The sequence below is a fragment of the Parus major genome, chromosome 2 (genome assembly GCF_001522545.3).
Source record: "Parus major isolate Abel chromosome 2, Parus_major1.1, whole genome shotgun sequence".
NCBI classification, from domain to species: Eukaryota; Metazoa; Chordata; class Aves; order Passeriformes; family Paridae; genus Parus; species Parus major.
This window is the reverse complement of record NC_031769.1, coordinates 20003178-20024275: the sequence shown is the minus strand read 5'-3', so window position 1 is coordinate 20024275 and position 21098 is coordinate 20003178. Positions and strand designations below refer to the sequence as shown.

Genomic DNA, 21098 nt, shown 5'->3' with positions numbered 1-21098 from the left:
GGACCAAGCAGTCCTAATCACCTGGCTGTGCTGCTCTTTCAACATTTGGCTGTTCATAAATATTTGAAATCACTGAACTCAATCTAAGACACTTTCCTCAGCAGAAATCACACTTCTGATTTAGAACCTGCCCTGATTATGGGGACACATTTGCATCTGCATCACTCATATATGCCATTCCAGCTGCCAGCACAGCAAAAAAAGAGAAACCCTTTGGTTCTGATCATCAGTGAAAAACTCATGCACTATGGGAAGGAAGTAGGACACAAAGATCCAGATCTTAATCTTCAGGCAGAAGCCACTTGATGGTCAATGAGAACAAATAAAAGCTTTCAGTTCTAAACCTCTGTTCTGTCTGCAATAAAATTTGGCAATTGCAGTTCAGTCCCTAGAGGGCCCTAAAGGATAATAGTCCTCCTCACAAAACAGCTGCATGCACATATTTGACCTGATTTAAGGAGGCAGTCAGCTTCTATTTGGAGAAGTCACAGTAAGCAGCACAGAAGTTCTGACTGCCTTCTGCCCAGAAGTAAAAAGTAAACACGTGGAGGGAAAATTCTTTCTCTGAACTTTATCTGTTTGAAATTCATTCATTACAAGTATTTTGATTGTGACCAAAAACTATATTAATAAAAAATCCCAATGTAAGGGACTAAAATATGCGTAGTAAGCTACAAGAGACACATCTATCAGACATGTATTCATGGTCAGTATTTTGCATAAAAAAACCTTTTGCATCTATTGTTTAAACATTTTCCATTAAGCATTGTTTTTGAAGCATTTGATTATTTTTAGAGGTAATTTTCAAATTTAAGAGCTCTTTTCAGAGGAAGATGGCAACAACTGTTTTCTTATTTGGTTCTTTTCCATGTTTTATGTTTCTTCAATAAATAATTTTTGAAAGTATTTAAAGTCATTTGAAGTAACAAAAGTAGTTAATTGTGTTGCCATTCAAGAAAAGACTGAAATCACTGAAGGTACCATTTAAGCAACAGATATTTAGACATGTACCAGTGCCCCAATCCCCTATACTTGCTTTTAAGCACAGCTTGTTTTTTTCCTTGCACAATTTTAAGAAACTGTCCACATTTTTACTGTCAGTTGCTAATATTGTTCCAGAGGTTTCACACTAATGCATTTTTCTATGCTGCAGCCTCAGGAGACACATTTTTGCTTGTTTAGTCTCAAGAATTCACAAAAGAAACAATCCACCACAATTATGCCTAATAAGTCTTTATTTCCAAACATAAATTGCAAAAATATTCTATTACAGAACAGGTAACAAGTACAGAATTCTAAGTATGCCTTATAACAGTGAAACCATTGCCTCCTTGACAAAAAAAGCATCAGGCACTTAAAACATGAAAACAAAGTACAAATTAAACCAGCTGTAACAGGTGACTAAACAGTACAACTTCATCTTGGTTCTCTGTAATAAAAGCACACACACACAGCTGAGGGGCTCCTGCCTCCTCCTAAACCCTGCGCAGAGACATTTCTATATTACACTGCACACATTCTACTCAGACAATATCAAGTTCACGTCTGAAAACATAAATAAGTTCAGCACTGAGAGAATTTAAGGAACCTTTTTGGAACAGCAGCAGCAGAGCCGACACTAGCAGCTTCAGAGAGTTTGGTGCATGTGGAGGAGCACAATTTTACCAGCTCCAAGGGGGGATAAGCTCTGCTTTGACAATTGCATTGGAAAGAATGGAGCTGAAATGAATGCAAACAATATACATTTCAAGAGACAATGAAACCTCTGGGCAAAAGCTGTCATGGTAACTTTATGAAATTACATTTCGACACATGGACCAGTCTCTGAAAAGAAAAGCCACACATTTGCCATCCCTGAGGAGTGGCCCACTGTAGGACCTCTCCATTCACCTGTTTTGTCCCTTGTAGATCTTGAACTAAATCAGAAGCAGAGGTTGCCTCTTAGGCCTATCTTAGAAAGATAAAACTAAGATGCAAGTGTCCAAATGACTAATGAAAATACTCCTCCAGAAATCAGTCAAATACCTTTAAAATTATTTTGGCTTGTATGGCTGTTTTTTTAGATGACATTATGTAACTTCCCACACACTTTACTCTGGTGACATTAAAAAATAATAATATTTAAAATAATTTTAATTAGGTACTCAAAAGAATATCAAGAATATTAAGATAAAGAATACGTATGAAGCCACTACACAAACAGTACGTATAAAAATGCAGAAATGTCTGCTGTTATACTTCAGTGTCACAAGAATTCAAGAATGGATTTGTATTGTAAACACTGACAATAAATCCACCAAGGAGGAAGTGTTTTTAGGGAAACATCTCACAGCCAAGCCAAGAGCGGAGAAGCCTAGCATGTTGTTGGCCTACAGACTTGCTGTGAAGAATCTCCTCCTGTCTAAACAAAGGGACTAAAGTGAATAGTGAGGAATTTAAACCCAGCAATATTGACAACAGGTTATCCTGTCATAAGCATTTGCATGATTCATCCTGATGGGCTCTTGCCTTGAAACCATGATGGGATCATTAAATACTTCCATCATGCACTGTGAGTTTTATCCCACACTGGAGAAAAGAGGGATGAAACAAAGACAAGACACAGAAGTACCAGGTGTGGCAACACACACTGATGTACTGCTGAAGGTGCATCAAGATTTAGCAAAAGACAGACTTGAACATTCCTTTGATAGCAACACGAGGATGCCATTCCTTGTCTTTCACAACCAGACTGTTTTCATCCTTAAACCAGCATCTGCCAACACCTGCTACCCAAGGGCAGTTATTGCTTGTGCTCAGGGTGACGTGAGCTCAATCACCACACATCACAGTACTACACTGATGCCTTGGTCAGTGGCAAACTCAAGCTGATGTACTACCCTCGTGTTAAGCTCTTGCTGCACTGCTGGAATCTGCTCGACACCGAGAGCTCACTGACAGGCTGCTATCCCCGTAGCTGTAACCCAGTAACCCCGGGTCAGACTCCTGGTGAGCCGTGTTCCCAGAATAGGATGGTGTTCTGAAATGTGCCCTTATGAAAGGAGACCATGAAATAGCTGCAATTTTCCCTTTGTTTAGTGGCATGCTGCAGAGCATTTCTGCTCTACTTGATCATAATAATAATTTTGAGCCAATTAAATACTTTATGAAAATCTGGAACAAAGGTTAATAAATATAAATCTGCCCACTTGTTGTATGCTGTGGGTGAAAAGCCTTAAGGATTTCCCCAGAGTAGCCTGAGAGATTAGCAACATCTGAAATTTTTCTGTCCAGAAACTCAGAGAAGGACGATCCTAGATCCTAGAATGACAGAATTCAAAATAAAGAGAGAGTTGAGCCTTCTAAAATAACTACTTGCCCCCTTGTCACTGTTGTTGGCTAGCAGACCTAGAGATTAAAGAGATCTGCTGCTCAAGTAGCACAAGATGAAGGAGTAACTGGCTTTGAATATTTCAAACTAAGATACGTTTAACTAAAAGACTTGTGTGTAAGAAGCCTACTGCTTCAAAGCATGCTGCAAGAGGTTATTAGCTGTTTGAGACAGACTTGTTACAAAATGAAGTCCTCCACAGAATATTCCTTGGGTTTGATCTCACAGACTCCTGTATACAGGTGGATGTGTGCTTTGTGGACCTGAGTGTCCTTAGGAGTTACTGCATGCATATTCAGAACCTCCCTCCAGGAATTTGTCACAGGAGAGGAAGTAAAAGAACAAAAAAAGATCTGTAGGTCAAATGGATCTAAACCTAGATTGCTGTGGTAGGCTGCAGCTCCACCACAGAGTCTGTACAGGCTCAAGGTGTACATGATCAGTCTAACCCAGATGAATTAACTGATCCAGATATTTGGACAGAATAAAATCAACTAATACCTAACAACAGGAAAATTTTGCTAGTGCTTTAGAGAGCCACAGAGGGCCAGAAGTCACCTAGATAATTTAGTTTCTTTTCCTGAGTCACTCAAGACAGAGAATTTAATCTTTTGTCAAGCATGGTGGTATGGCAGTCATCTCACTAATACACAAAGGAAAGAGAATCAAACTCTCGACCCCCTCAGGCCTTGTTCACCTCTTTTCTCTGCAGATGCTGTTTTAGATGCTGGGATTAAAAGAGGCTGAAAGCAAAGGCATGCTGAATAACAAGCAAGTTTATGCAAGTTTACTATCAGTGAATTGACAATTTTTCTACTTATTTCTGAATCTGCTGGGGTTGCCAGCTTGTTAAAATGACTGTAATGGGAATGAGAGAAGGGTGAGCAATAATCAGCAGTGTTGGCACCCAGAGTCCTTAGTGTAGATGCCTTAAGCACCTTCTGGTACCACAGGGAGAGATGGGCTCCGGTCCACCGGAACAGCTGCTGTGCTGCCAATCCCCCTTGCAGGGGCTCATCTCTCCATTCTGACAAGGCAGAGCCTCAGAGAAGTTACCTTCTGGATGTGGTCAAGCTTTCAGGGGGCCACTGGGTCTGTCCAACAGCTGTTGGATAACAAAAGGCACCTACTGTGTCCCTACAATTCCACCCGAGTGGTCTTACTCCCTCCTTTGCTTTGACTCTGAAATTCCCCTATCTCGTGGCATGAACCAATTTTCTTGTTCTGTTGCCATGGTAGGGTTTTGCCATCTCAGGGTGCCAAAACAGCTTGGTGTGGGACAGGCTGAGGTCAGACACAGCATGAAGGGAGAGGTGCAGCATGAGAATGGGGAATGGACCTTGCAGCCATTCCAGCTTAAGTCACCATGCAGCCACAGACCAACTTTAGCAGCTCCAGTTAGGCAATGTGAATATCACACCAAGCTACCTTCCTTGAGGTGTAAACCCAGTCATTTACAGAATGTTTTATTATGCTGCAAGCATAGCAGTGTTTGATTCACAGTCACACAAACTCCCTAACAGACATTAAAAAGGGCTGTGTAACACTCCACAGGGTAAAGACAACCAACTCAAGACAGCACTGGATCCTGAAGGAGGATGCAACATTAGAGATTCTGAGGAGAAAAAGGAATAAAAGGCAGGCTTTAATCTAATGATGCTGTGATGCAGTTGTGCAAGGACACTGTCAGCTTCTGAAAAGGTACAGTGGAAATATTAGCACACTGTCAGTGTTTCTATCTTTAGAAAACTATTTAATCTCAATATTCATTCCACAGCATGTGACAGCATTGGAGGCCCACAAACCCTAAAAATGAATATTTCTGATGTGAAATAGAGGGAATTGAAAGGTCCTTACTAACCTTAGGTCAAGAATCCTTAATCCAAACTGATGTAGACTCAGTTGTGCAACAGTGTCATAAACATTTCCAGCCAGGTATAAAATCCATTTACTATTATTAACCTGGAAAAGGTCTTAAATAAACTAGAAATAATGTACTCAGCTAACCAAGAAAACATAATTTCTCACAGTGAATGTACTTCAGCAAGTCTTGAGCAATCTGATGGTACCCCGTGGTGCAGAAATTCCACTACTAACTTGCCCAGCCTGCACCTGAATTAACACAAGCCAGCCACCCTGCACACAGCACCAGTAGCTATAATAAGGCTGAGTACAATGTCTGCCCTCCTGTAGAGTGAAGTGGATGCAACTAACACCTCATACTAACTTCATGTCTGGAGCAAGGCCTGAGGATCTCAATCTAAAGTCTAACAGAGTATATTTTTATTCTATAGAGAGTTTAGAGCAGTTGTAGGAAAGGGTAGGAAAGGTCAACACTTCCTTCAAGAATTTCTTATCAGCCCAGTGTTCCATAAATCACTGAGAGCCTTGACAGCATGGAAGATCAGGTCTTCAAGTCATTGGCAAGTTTAAACGTTGTGGAAACAGTGCTAAAAAGTCAGTGGCTGCCCATACCACAGAAATTTCCACTTGCTCTCAGTTGTGAGTGCTACATCACATTCCTTCAGTTAAGACCTCTTTTCATCAAGGAAGCCAGAATAGACTTTCTCTTTTTGGATAAACATCTCTTAAAATGTATTCTGGTGGTCTTTCCAGTTACTAATACACATGTGTTTCAAATCATGTAGCTGCACAGAAATAGTTCCAACACAGAGTAACTTCAGCTCTTTGTGGTGTGTCATGGTACACTATTTATACTTATTCACTAAGTGCAACATGGTACTAATTAGCAAATGCTTTTGAAAAAAAGTGGCTTCTTCCCTGCAGATAAATTACATTTTCTCCTCTCCCCATCTTCTACTTCACACAATCAGGTTTTTCCCCTTTACTCATGCTGAGTAGTTAACTGAATTTAGTCTGAGCAATGAATGATCTTACATTATCTCTATGTGCGCATAGAGCACTTGCAATTGTTCTGGATGCAATGTAAAAACCTGTAAAAGATGCATGAATTTTCCCCAAGACAAACCATGTAGCTGCTACACGGCCAAGAACACCTCACTGCTCTACACTAGACTGGAATAAGCTACAGTCCTTACATGAACACAGGTGGCCTTTGTCTGTCTGGATGAAATGCAGCAAGGTTCTCAACCTCAGCTGTTTGCCTCACCCAAAGGACAACTACATCACTTTGCACAGCTTCTACTAAAAACACTCCATGTGACTGATTTATAGCAGAGGAGATGGTCTTTTGGGAGCAAATTTATCTTTGATCTATAGCTAGGATATTGCAGTAGGCAACCATCTATAACACTTGTAACATGGGTGCAGGTACTTGCAGCAGCCAGGTCTCCGCACATGAGCAATAGATGCCTGTGGCCAGAAAATGGCAAAAATTTCATTGCTGGGAAAGAAAAAATGTGGATTGTGGTGCTGGAACTGGAACAGTTCAGAATAAATAAAACCCCTGTGCTCCCCTCTTCCAGTTACCAGTTGGTAATGCAGATGGACTCATCAGCTCAATTCTGCTGTCTTTGTTTCTGTTAAAGGCTCTACTGACACTCAGAGGTCCTCATGTGTACTAGTGGCATCAGTTATTTCCCCAAAGCACTACGTATTTTTTAAAACCCCTTATTTTCAAAAAATGTACTTTATTGCTGATAGCTGTAATCAGAATTTATGGACTCTTCTGCTTGGGTAGGAGGAATATTGGATTCTGAGATCATTATCTTGGAAATGGATCCAGATGCTCAATCAACAGACCTGCAACCATAATGATTGATTCTAATACTTCCAGGAGTGTTTATGTGATTATAAAACTGCTTCAAGGTAAGCTTTCAAATATTACAATACAGTAATGCTCTTATGAAATATACATTTAAAAGGCTTTTCTGAACCTTATTTCATAAGGTCCAATTCATTTAAGTGGGAATTTTTTTTTCAGATATAATCCTGGAAGAGTGGAATACTGAATGCTCTTTAAATCAGTTGATTTGGGATTTAATGCTGCAGTAGCAAAAGAAATTGTACTAAACAAAATACCTGATAGTATCTGACTGTAGAAGGACACTCTGTCTTTGAACTGACCATTCAAAGGATTCTCAAAAGAATCAGTGGAACTCTTAACAGAAACTGTTTATTACAATTTTTAAATTTTGATTGCTTGCTTGATTGGGTTTTTTTTTCTGCAGTGGAGCAGTAAAAGCTAGGGTACAATTGCTTGTCAAAGCTCCTGTAAAAGTTAAAGTGATTCTTTCCTCTGGGCTGATATTTCACTTTCTCTTGCTGCTGGGTGTTGCCCCATATGTATTCTTGGACCATATGGAAAACTTAAAGAACTACACAGGTTATAAATTAGGGGAATGTAGTTGGCTTTCTCATACATCCTGGCATAGAAGAGCTTGGGGTTGATGGTAAAAGGATCATCCTTCTGATAATGTTTAGTGCAGTTTCATTATCTGTAGTAACATGAATACAAGCTATACTACATGAAAAGAAATTGAATTATAGGCTTGGTACCCATCATCTTTCTAATGGAAATTCCATCTCATGTATCAAACAAGACACAGAGCTGCAATAGCAAGAATGTGTGCAAAGTCATGCTCTGGGGATTGTAGTGTGAAACCAGGTTCATGGTTCTCATTTGGAGCTGAACTGGACCTTATACAGGAACACAAGCAAGCAGAGTGGTTTATAAATAATTATAAAGCTCTGGTCCTTCATACACTTGTTCTTAGAATTAACATCACTCATATGAGTGATCCCATCAAATCCACAGCATCATCTATTGCTCACAAAATGAAAGCTTGTTAAATCCACAGCACTACTTACTGCCCACAAAATGAAAGCCCATAAACCACTTAACTACCTCTGACCTGAGGGATTTTCTCATCTATGCACCCTGGGTCAAACTAAGAAAGACATGGCTCTGAATTTATTACTCCTCTGCAGCTACTCTTATCACTTCTCTCATGTAGAAAAATGCCAGTATTTACAGGATGAAGTTCTTAATTGAAAACATTCACTGCCAACTCATGCAGCCACCATACAGATACTATTGCCTATACTATGTGGTATCAACAAAACCAGAGAACTTATGTCAAAATATTTTAATGATCCTCTCAGAAGCAAAACATGATGAATGTCATATATTGCCACCATCCTGAGATTGTGCTTTGCTACCATTAAACCAGCAGTAAGGAGTTTCAGAATTTTCCAAATTATTGTTACTTTGTATTTTAAAAAATGATTACTCAAAATTTGTAAATGTAGCAGTCACTGTGTGAAAAAAATCACTCCCTTTTCCCCCCAAATGTAAAATATTTCTCTATTGTAATAATGCAGTTTAATGCTCACAAAATCACATCAGAGCAAATCCAACACCGAACTGCTGAGATACACACAAATTGACTCCTTAGGATCATCACCCTGAAATTAAAACAATAAAATACGTTATTGGTATTTCTTGAGTAGCAGAAAAACTGCTTGTTATACTTGAAATAAGCCGATAGTTTAATCTTCTGTGTATGCATTGCATCTTCTGCATCAGCTTTTCATCTGTATTTCAGGCTGTGAGTCTGTGCAATCTATTATACAGAATCACAGGCTCTCAGAATTCTCCTGGCTAAGCTGGAATTCTCATGCTTGGTCTAACTCAAGCAGCTGATCTTTCTAAAGGAGGACTCCTCATTTGAATACCCCCAGATCTGCTCACACTTACCTCACTTGCTCCACACTCTTCAGGCTTCCCAAGCTAACCAAGGCTAGGTCTAGCCAGTATCTTCATGGGGACACTTTCATTGCTAATTTGAATATTGATATGTTCTAAATTATATTATCTTATTCATATTTTGAAATTGCCAGAGATTGCAATTATTCTGTTTCTTCAACAGGATAGTTCTGCTGTGGAAAACCAAAATAAAACCCTTCTAAATATGTAAATACTTCCTCATTTGAACTGAAATTGAACATAAATTCTAATTTGATTTAATATATACTTTTCTATTCTGGTAGGTTTTAACTAAACCAGAAACAATTTATCTCCACTTGTTTCATTACTGACATTATTCTTAACATTTTTATTTAATTTAATTCACTGAATGCATGAGCAAAGCAGGTGCTTAAAAGCTGTACTGCAGGGGTTCTAAGGCAGAAAACATTTCTTTCAATAACTAATAATTTCACATTGGATAATATTTGCCCAAGTCAAAAAATAGTCTGCAATCTGGCTGCCTGACAAGAATCCAGAGGTGTCCTTATTTTAAAATGTGGTATCATTTTGTTCAAGGTAATTAAAAGTGAACTGTGGGCTAGTTCTTATTTCTGTAGCTACATGGGGACACCACAAGCATAGAAGAATTTCAACAGAATTTAAGCTCGTGTTGGTATTCTACAGTTATAAATAGGTTACATGTAATAATAGTATTTATCACTTACTCGGATTGTAGCAAATTTCAAGATTAAAAAAATATCACATGCTGACAGAGTTTGGAAAAAAATAATTCATTTTGATGTTAGTTCCTGAGAAAGTAAGCAAGCCTTCCCCTGCTTTACAGGATGCTGCTCTGGCAGCTCCACCTTGAGTGGAGGGAGTCACTGCTGCTCCCTTTCAGAAACAAATCACATTTAATCTTTTGGTTGGAGTCAAAAAACTCATACCTACTTTGTACTTTCCAGGTAAGATACACAGTGGAGAGTTCAGCAGTTCATACTTCCTAATCCCCTGCACACCTCTGCTCAAGCCCTCCTCCCTCAGTCCTTCTGCTCAGACAATTGAGGACTGTTTTCCTCCCCAGGCTCAGAGTCTCAGTTTCATTCTTCCTTTCTGTGTTTTTTTTTTGTTTGTGTTGACTGACTTCTCTGAGCAGATGCTTAATGTTACTGTTTTGTATGTCAAAGCAACACATACTCATCTGCCCTGCTGTCTTTTCCTAGGAAACAGAAAACCTGATGGATTCTTGGTCAGGCAAAATTTGCATTTTAACCAGGCTTCTGGGTAATCAAATTTATGCCAGCCTGATTAATTTATCATCTGACAATTTTTCTAATCAGATTTTTTTCTATTTTAAAATATTAATCAGGTCATTTCCCCTCCTTGAACCTACGTTTACTTGGAGCTAATGACATGCCCTTCAGGCTTATCAGGTTAAACCACAAAACAAATAAAACTTCCTTCAGCTGCAAGGCCATAGTAAAAATGATTTGGTAATCTAATACAAAATAATAAAGATCATTAATTATGTTTCAAGATTTTGCTGTTGCTGCATTTTCTGTTTGACCCTCTGTGAAAGGTGGGCACCAACTTTAGTGACGACCTGTACATATCTGTTAAACATAATCATAAAGGTACACGAGAGGATATTAAGGCAGAATTTCCCACCTTGTGGGACTCTACAGGGCTCTCATATCTGACAATTCTCTCTATCCAATAAGAAAAAAACCACCTTTCCAATGGCAAGGATGGTGTTTAGGAGCAATATTGCCAAAAATGACTCATTGGGATGCAATGATATTCTCCCTATAGGTGCTCCCAGCAGAGAAGCTTCCTTCACTCCTCATTTACAGCAGCAAACTTTTGTGTCCAGTAATGTGTGTGGGAGGTTCTGCCTGAGCCTTCTGTGGGCACCCCCAGGTGTAAGGAACCTCCAGCTACCCACTAAGAGGGAAGAACACAGAGCATGGAGAAATTAAAATGGAAATTGAAAAGAGAAAGGAGATTGTTCAACTTTTAGAAAAGGTCATCTTGAGTAAAATATACTCATTATAGAATTTCAATTATCTCTAATAGCTGATAATACTAGAAGAATGGTAGCTCATACCATTCCTTTGGTTTTCTCTTTGTAAATATAAGTGCAAATTAGGGCATCACAACTTATTCTTCTTGTGTTTTGTTGTTTTTTTTTTCTTTACAGCTTATTTGGCAAATTTGGCCACAAGTGATTTTCAGTCTGTCAAGCATGGACAGCATTTAATTAACACATACAGATATTTAAACATTTTTGTGGCTTCTATCTGCTTCTCTCTAGAGTAAATTTTTCTAAGGAGTTGGCTTGCATTTTATTAGCTCATGTAGTTCCTACAATTAAAATTATACAGTTTGTCTCCAATGATTTATATTATAGGAATAACAAATACAATGGAAACTTCTGGATATAAACATCTTGGCCACTAAGAAAAGATACATTATGTATTTCTTAACCTTTCCAATATACTGCAACCTTTTACAAGCAAAAAAAGCATACCTTTGCCACATGAAACTGCATATATATACAATTCAACTCCTCCTAGGTAATCTCCTGTCATGGACTAGGAGAATGGATTCACTATACGGATTCTAGGTCCCTTTTCACCTATGAATAGGTTTTATATTATTCTAATAATTGAAAGCCATTTATTTTTCTATTTCTTAAAAAAACCCCTTGAAACTGAATAAAATTGTCCCTTCCTGGTATTAACAATCTGCTATTTTAAAACTTAGCATTCTCTGATGATAAACTAAGTGTGAATGTATCTTTGACAACATGTTTTCTAAATATCACAAAGGATATATTCAAGTACATTTCAGAACCTAGCGAGAAGAAAAGCGCCCTTAGCTTTTCAGCTTGAAATTTCTGGCTTGAACAAGATGATGCTATTTATTTAACTTGAGTAATATAGTCATGAGATTCCATCAGTCCAATTAAAGTATACAGAATACAATGGCAGTTCTACTGTACACTTCACTTACTATTATATGAACTTGAACCCCCTGGAAAAATAGAGTTCTGTAAAAGAAGACTCTGACAATAGTATAGTGAGCTTAGGAATTTCTGAGTTAGCTTAAAAGATGAAAAAGTATTCATACAAATTGGTCTTATTTTGTCAACAGGACAAATCAAGATTGAAAACATGCAGACAAATCTTTTCAGAGTCATCTGTGTGTACACAGTAAATTGGCTCAAGGTCAGAAGCCAGACTGTGCTGCATTTCTCTGAGGCAATACACAGAAGGTAGAGGTCCAAGGGGCTGGGACAGAAAGAACAGAGAAAAAGGAATGACACTTCATCCTATGTTTGTAACTTCCAGATTCTGAGCTGCCTCAAGGTAAAATGCTCAGCAAGATCTGCTGTAGTGTATGGCAGTTCCCTCACTGCCATGCACAAGCTGCTCTGCAGCTCCAGGCTATGAGCGCACACTGCTCAAATCTTTACCTAACAAGAGGCAACAAGGCCATAGATGCATACTTCCCCTTCATGGAACAATCCTCATTCTTACTCTGCTCTCTGTACACACCTGGAAAGGCTGTGCCATGATTAGGTGTCTCATTTTGGAGATCACAATGTGTGAATGCCTTTAATATAGCAATTCTTAAAGGAGACTGGTACCTGGGAACTGATACCAAACCAAACATAAGTTGGCAGAGATGTATCTGAGATAAGAAAAAACTTCTGATTGACTATGAATTATGGGGATAATTTGTACTTAGCTATGCTCCCCATCTGGTATTCACAACTAGAAAACATTTCTCAACTCTGTGATACATATTTATTCAGAAAGATCCAATCTTTCACTTAGGAATACGACTTTCACTGAATGTAAGGTAGAAGTGTCTCTCTAAGGAAGAACTTACACTTTGTAAAACAAGTTTTCCCTTGGCACATTAGTGAAATAAAGACATTTCATGTGGCAAGAACAGGACCTACCTTTTTAGTCTGATTCACATTTACCAAACTGCAACTTCAAAATGCCTTTGCCATGAAGCTGAAGGATCTGGTTGTATTCTTTGGGCATTGCATGGAAACCCGGTTTAGGCAGCTGGTTGTCATAATAGTGGTGGCTGATTGGCATCTTCTCTATGGATTTTGAGAAAGGCCAGAAACCATAGAGCTTCACATTCTCACACAGCTCAAGAGCAGCACTAGTGATCATAAAACCAGATGACAACCGGTAGGCTTTCACACCCTTAGTTCTCCAGAACTGGGCAAGACTTTTCAGATAAGCGGGGTGAAAAAATATCGCCCTTTGGGTTGCTTTGAACTCTTTCAGAGTGTGGTATACTTTAAAAGAAGTGGCTGTGTTGCTTCTGAAGGAAAATGCTGGCAGTAAAAGAAAAGCATCTCCATAGGCCGCAATGTTTTCCAGAAATTCTGTCTTCTTTTCATTTAGCTTGTTGTATCTGCAAAGTACAAAATTGTAGGAATGGAACGTAGTATTGATACAAACATTACAGACTGGAACAGCACAACTGCACTTTCAAAGATGTGCTATGAACTTTGCTGCAGCAGTTCAGCCTGTCTACACTGCAAATCTCCATCATCCTATTATAAGTTGTCCTATGTGCAGCTATGAAAATATGACTATTGGATAATAAGAACACACTGCATCGGTCTGAACTGGCAACACAGAAAATACTGAAGCAGATCAAATTCACTGCTAATGAGACTAGAACATGTTTACAGAATTGATCAATCCAAGAAATTAAGAAGAATGCCACAAAATATTGTTCTCATACTTTCTCTGTTTGAAAATACATGTACTAAAATCTATATTGTATGTGTTTGTGAAATGTGTTTCTTACATTGACAGGTATACAAAAATCTCTGTCTGCCCTGTGTGGAAATCCAAGGATGCATGTGAGCAGCCTTGGAGCATTAGTGTGTGCTCAAGGGCAGGACATACTTTTAAAATAGCTAAAAATAAAGGCATCCCTGTTTATGTCCTTCAACTAGAAGGAAACACATGGAGATCTATAAAGATCTATAAAGACTTAGAGCTCTAGCTTCACAAATGACAAGGATTTATTCTCAGGTGCTTTTGGTCCCCAACAAAGAGCAAAGAGACTTAGCTCTCACCACTGCATAATTCTGTGCTCTCAAATACTGACTAGTGAAATTCCAAAGTTATCTGAGAAGTGATGCAAGAGAGGGGGTCACTCAACTTATGTCCTCTATAGAACAGACTTTTCTGAATTGCCTGAACATATGGAGCTTCCACCCTCTTTGGGACTCAAAGCACTGAGTCCTCTTTTGTAGGAGTCATCTATTTGAGCAGTGTATTTTCACCTCTTAAAGGCTATCAGAATCCACTTTTTGCAAATGACTCCAGCAGAAGCTGGAAAAATTGGTTTCATTTCTCTTCACAACTTGAGTAGGTTCAAACCCTCTTTTCATGCAGCACTTCAAGACAGAGGACAGCAACCACTGCCATTTTCATTCATAACATTCATTGGAAGAGTTACCTCATGCACGACTAAATTAGTGCAAGGAGTGATACACCCCTTCTCAACCTGAAAGTGTTTAAACTTATAGCTTCTGCTTCCCAGAAAAGTGCTGTTACCACCAGACTCTGAAACAAAAGGAATGAGAGAGACTCAGGCTCTCCTATTGACCCTGAACCTCTGTGCATGTTAGAGTCACACAGCCAAAACAAGCAAGAAATGCCTGAGCCTATGTGTAGGAAAAGTGGCTGAAAGGTGAATTTCTGGCCTCCACTACAAGAAATTTCTCTGTTTTTACTCAATGTAAAGTACTAAGCCCCTAGAACAGAATTCAAATCTCTATTCTTCCTTAGCTGGAAACCTGGACAACTCAACAGTGTCTCAATCTCCTTTCCAGCTCTACTGCTCTGAGGAGAAGTGTAGCTCAGTTCCATTAGGATACGCAAGAACTGTGCTTTTCTCCAAGAGTGTTCACCTACGTTTGAACAAACAGTTCAAAAGCTGATTAACATTAATAATAACATCAGACTAAGCCAGAATGCAAACAAAGAATTAGAAATTACTAATGTCTGAATAAGTCTTCTGAGAGAAGAAACAAATTTGGTTCTGCTAGTTGGTACCATTTCTGCTAAATGGTACCAAGTTGTTTCCTGCTTTTTCTTCAAAAGCATTTACAGTTTTCTGTGAATATTTAAATAAATACTTTTTTTTAAATCATAAAGTCATCTTAAACTCTCAATTCTCCCACAGGTTTATCTCCCATTTCTTTCAGTGTAACTCCTATTAACCCTAGTGTAACTTGATTTGGCTAAAAAGTGAGTGCAGCTGTGATAGAATATTTTGATTAAGCCTAGAAAAATTGTGGATCAGGTCAGAAGTCACCAAGGATGCTGTCACTGGACATTTTTCTTTCCTTATATCCTTGTGCAGGCCCACTAACATCAATGAGCTAAATCTACATTTGGAGAAGCAATAATTTGTCTTTATTAAAGTCAAAAAGGGTTGGGTAAGCATTAACATAATTAGTACTCATTGCAAAAAATGAAGTTCTATCCCTGAATCAATGAAAAATGTCTGTTACTAATTTCTGTGTACTCACTTTTTCCTTCTTCCTTTCAAGGAGAAAAAAAAAAAGCTTTGCCTTGTGTTGTCTTTTTGACAATACAGTTATGACAGACAATAAGATACAGTAAGATTAGCAAGCAGTAAATAACATGGCACAGCAGTCCCTTTCATAGATAAGCTGCCGTTCCAGCCTGCTGAAGATGTCAGATTAGTCAGGCTGGCCTTATTAGATTTTCTTTTCATCAAGAAGGTGAAAAAAATCCACCTCTGCTGCGAAAAAAGTGTGTGAGCAAGAAGCCTTCATATGGATTTTAAAAATGGATTACAGAAGCTGGGCCTCCATTCAGGAAACAGCCTTCATCAGAACAGCCTCTAAGCACACTACCTAGGAACATGCACTCTCAGTACTGCTGATAGAGTCAGACACACATTTCCAGGCTTTCCTGATTTATGATTACAATTCCTTTCTAAATGCTTGGGATTGTGAAGGTCATGGGGGGAAAAGAAGAGGCTTTGACTTACAATCACCAATTTTAGTCTGCCATAAATTGTTGACTAGTATCAGCCAAAGCTCTTGCTAATCTGGATATTGCTGACTCCTTTATGCTACAAAAAAGGCCAGGTTTAGAAGATTTCCATTTAGACTAGTACATATTTTACATGGAAACTAAGGCTTAATGAGGTAATCTACATGTACTGCCCTCTATGCTGGTATCCCAATAGATTTCCATGAAAATCTAAATCATGTTAAACAATTATACACTATTGCACAGAAACAGATTTGCGGTAGTACTCACTTCTGAGCTATGATACTCGGGTTAACAGTCACAAGGTTTGTTTTATTGCCAACATCTTTGCTAATGTTTCCTGTGGTTGGAGGGAGGTTACACCTGAAATTGAGAAACATTTGATTAAACAGATGTGTGCCAGAAATGCTTTACAGTTATTATTTGCGAATTCTTCTCTTGTGCAATGATACTTTCATGTTGGCTCCCAGGGATGTCTAAGCACTTTACAAATATTAAATAAGGCTTACAGCACTTCTAATAAAGATATTTAATCTACTGTACAGATGGTTAAAATAGGGCACAGAGAGCTCATTTTCATAAATTGTATCACAAACCAGGAGCACAGTCAAAATCCCAGGAGAAGCCAGTCTATGAATGCCCTATGCTGGCTGCTAGGAATTATTACCCCTCTTGCCTAAACAATGCATTTCTGCTGAAAGTCTTCTACTGTGTCTTCTAACAACAGCATAAGTTGCCTTACTGCAGAAACAGTGATTTCTGTGAAGTGTAAAGAAAGTATTTTTTTTAAATTCAGTTACTTAGTAAGTTTAGCATATTAGTACAAAGACTTCCCATTTTCATTAAAATAGCTGTCTAACTGGAAAGACTTTTTTTTTTTTTTTTAGATTTTCAAAAGCCCAAATATTAGGAAAAAGTAAGAAAAGGAAACAAAATCCAGAATGTGTGATTGTACATCACTGAGAAAAGAACCTTCCCTCTGTTGCTCTGTTTTTCTGCATGAACTACAAACTGTGAGTCACATACTGAGAGAGTAGGCAAAATTACGCTCAGAGTGCGCCTGGTTTTCTATCCAGGGAGATTAAAAACACTACTTAAATAGATGCTTAATATTTTAAATGAGTAACAGATGAAACAAATATCGGGGCAATTAAGTAGCTACATGTGTGAGCCAAACTATGGCTAAGTAAATGCTTTGTTAAACCAGAGATACGCATGTGACATTTAACACCAGTCTCCTAAAGGATGTTAAATGACCAGAAATGTCAGGTTCCCAGATAATCACATTTCACATGACTGCAAGGTGATTTAGCAGTCACAGATCATACATGTATCATCCAGCCTGCTCTTTAATTAGAAAGCAACAAAGCAGAAGTATCCTTAAAGAGGCAGAAATATAGAATTGTCAAGATCCTTCCTCATTGCTACAAACTGGCATTGGCACACTTCCAATCCTGCCAAGTTTTTAGAATGTTGGACACACTTCAGGAATATGAAGCAGCTCTTACCTGAAAACAAAGTCAGAGCTATCGATTTCAGCTCCACAGCTGGAATTTTTCAGAATGCCTCCATTTCCAACCACAGCACAGTTCTTGAAGGGATAGACTGAAAGAGGAGAGGACTGCAAACAAATAAAAAGATGCAGCCAATTCTTTATAAAGTGTTTTGTTTGTTTCCTTGTGTCTATTTGCTCTTGCAGGTTTAATCTGGTAAATCACAGTAAAAGCATTCACCATTTAGCAGACAGGATTTCCAAACCTGGACAGCCAAAAGCCAAAAATAGGCACCAACAGACAGAGAACTGTTACCTCTGCTATCAGAACTTTGAGAATATAACACTGGATTGTTAAAACTGGGTACCTTCTATATATATTTAACATTAAAATTATCTAGTAGTGGATTGAAACCTTGACAAGCTAACAACTAATTTAATTTGAAGTGGTTTAATTTTACCCAATTTCCTTTGCACTGTAACAGACTGGGGGTTGTAATATAGTAATTTACTTTCTCAGCTAATAGAAGGTAACTTCATAAATTCTCCTTACTTATGTCATCACACAATTACATTTGAAGCAGAATAACAAATTCAGGGGAACCTGAAGATGCTGTAATGGATAATGATGTGCCCTGGCTTAACTCTTTGTGCATGTGAGGCCTCACTGAAGAGGTTACTGTTTCTGGCTGTTCACCCTCTCTGCTCCTCTTCTTGTTACAGCTTGCTGTCTTGCAGTGGGGAAGCTGAGTGGGAGCTAAGTGCATCCACTTGAGAACCAGCACAGTTCACAACCTAGAAAATTAATGTACATTGTTGGCTATTTAGATTGATGGTAATATAGCTGGCTGTTATCCCAGTCTCAGAAACTTTTCATACGTCTTGCTCAACCTCTTCTGCTGTGAGAGCACTGACATTTGCCTGAGACCAACAGCTGGGATATTTTTAACAGAAAGTAAAAAAATTTTTACTGAAATTAAACCCAGTTGTAAAAGGGAGTCAAAACTTGCTTATGGAAAGCATTGTCCTTCTTCTCTCATCAGCTTGCCCAAAGAGAAGCAAGAAGGGACACTGTTATGAACAAGGCCAAAAGTGTGAGGGGAAGTGGCAAACATATTGCCTGACTATATATTACAAAACATATTCAAATATTTTGTTCAGTTCTGAAAGGATGGTAGGAGAACGCAAAGGCCAGGCAATTCTGGTCACCTTGATGTGTATATGTGTACATAAAACATTACTTTTTCATTTCTCCAGATAAATTTGGAATCAAATCCAAAATTTCAATGGAAATTGCAATTAAATCAGTAAAGACTGATTCACAGCAGTGTTAGGAAGAACTAGACTCATGGTAGCTGGGATCTCACAAATCAAGAATGCCAGAGATGGCTAAGAGGGATACCATGTGCTCTTAGGTTCAAGAAACCAAATAAAAATTCTTTGTCTAGTCTGAAGATCTTGTATGTCTATTGTAATCCTGAGGTACAAAATCTGATTCCTTTTCTCATCTTGTGTTTCTGGCTGCAAACACCCTGCCCAAGTAGGTAACAAAGCTAGTGGAAGGGCTGGAAGGAATGTCTGTGATAGATTGGCTGATGATTTAAAACCACTAAAATGTCCTATGAAAAGTGGCTGAGGACTTTGTACTTGTATAGTTTGGAGAAAACAACAAGTAATCCCATTGCTCTCTGAGGAAGGGAAGGGGAGAGGAAGGTGATGATCTCTTCTCTGTTGTATCCAGTGACAGGACACATCAGAATGGTTCCAAGCTTCACCAGAGGAGGTTTCACCTGGACATTAGGAAGCATTTCTTTACCAAGAGGATGGTCAGTTACTGGAATAGGCTTCAAGAGAGGTGGTTGATGTGCCCAGCTGATGTTTTAGACATTTAGACATTTAATGTTTGAGACATTTAGACCATGTCCTTAATGACTTGCTTTAACTTGGTCAGCCCTGAACTGATTAGGCAGTAGGACTAAGTGATCATTGTGGGTCCCTTCCAACTGACATTCCTCTATTCTGCTCTATTGTGTTCTATGCTATTCTGTATCAGGTTTACCACCAAAATATCTTTCATAAATTACATGCCCAAGCCTGGAAATGGCATAGGCACATGAGGAACATGAAATGTTCTTCCAGATTGAAATGCCTTTAACAAAGGGAATGATAAAAGCAAGGCAAACATTCTCAGAGTATTTGCTCCTGAATTCAAATGGCTGCCAAGCCAGGCACCACTTGTGTTCTGGAGCAACCTCCAATCTATGATCTATGATATCTGTAAATGCCTCTACCACTGCAGAGGTAGGCTAAAAGAAAGACAAAACAAACTACCTTGCAAGGTGAATAAAGAAGTGCATAAAGTGCATACAGGGGCTGATGGTTCTTTTCCAGGGGAATCACTACATCTCAATTACTAACTCAAAATATATACACTGAGATTATAATAACAAGATACAGTTATTATAATAAAAAGATACAGTTCTTACCACAGGCAGCATCTTAAAAATGTCCTCTGTAATGAGGATAGTCTTTTTACTGTCCACTTCGTAACTCATGTTACTTCCCAGTGGGCTGTTGTTTTGAGAAGCAATAAAATTGTGAACTGCATCACAGCAGGAAGCTAATTCTGACCTGCAGAAAACACAAAGAAACAAAACCTGCTCAAAGACAGGCAAGTAAGTAGAAAAGCAGTGCTAGAGAACTAGATCAGTGAACACCAGTTTGAATTAACTAGCAGTAAAAGGCTATGTTAACCTTCTATGATGTCATTTCCTTTGACTTGCTTTGCTAAGCAAGTCCATTTTCACAGCAAATGTTCAGAGACTAATCAGACCAAGAACTGATAACTGTTTTCATCTCTTGGTCTCCTTTTCCTACTGAGAAAAAAATTGTAATCAATCTCCTCAATATTATTAATTGCTAAGATTCATATAGAAGCACTGTGAGACTTCAGTCCCCAAAGGATTAAAAATGTGATTTTCACCAACATAGAACAAGTGATTGCAAGAAACTAAGAGGCTGAAGAAGGAAAAATGAAAAAGGAAATAAAAGAGATAGAGATGGAAGGTATTGGCAATGATACTTCATGAACATCTAGATGGTTGCAAGCCAATTAATTAATAATTAATTTCTTCAACTGTTCATCACAATTTTCCTGTGTACAGTACCTCTGGTGTTATCACATCACAACTTGCACATAAAGAAGACAGATACCTATGTGCTTGACAGATAGCCTAGCTGCTCCCCAAAACACCTAACAGAATTCCTTAAATAAATAAAAATGCCAAGGATTCATTCAAACCTTCTGTGGGAGTGAAGACTATCACTCATCTTACAATCCCTGTTGCCTCCAAACTTATAAAAATATTATGTGTGCAAACAGTCTACATTATTAACAGTGAAATGAAATGAAATGAAATGAAATGAAAATCCCCATCAGACCTTTGAAATCAGACCCAAAACACTATAATTCATTTTGCTTTAGGCAAC

The 21098-nt window shown here is 38.4% G+C and overlaps 1 protein-coding gene across 5 annotated transcripts in view; it reads right to left on the bottom strand.

Annotated features, from left to right (window-relative positions):
* The window catches only part of ST8SIA6 (ST8 alpha-N-acetyl-neuraminide alpha-2,8-sialyltransferase 6), a 47176-nt gene that overhangs the window by 1121 nt on the left and 24957 nt on the right, over positions 1–21098 (bottom strand). For 2 of the 5 annotated variants that reach the window (XM_015619442.3, XM_015619447.3), the window contains exons 5-9: positions 20096–20240; positions 17626–17738; positions 16388–16480; positions 13012–13484; positions 1218–8758 (exon numbers count right to left, since the gene is read on the bottom strand). In XM_015619442.3, the coding sequence (XP_015474928.1) occupies positions 13016–13484; positions 16388–16480; positions 17626–17738; positions 20096–20240 (820 nt within the window). In that variant the 3' untranslated portion in view covers positions 1218–8758; positions 13012–13015. Of the gene's footprint in view, positions 1–1217; positions 8759–9050; positions 9233–11234; positions 12335–13011; positions 13485–16387; positions 16481–17625; positions 17739–20095; positions 20241–21098 lie in introns of those variants that run through there. The other 3 variants (XR_004495740.1, XM_015619444.3, XM_015619443.3) reach the window with 3 other exon arrangements.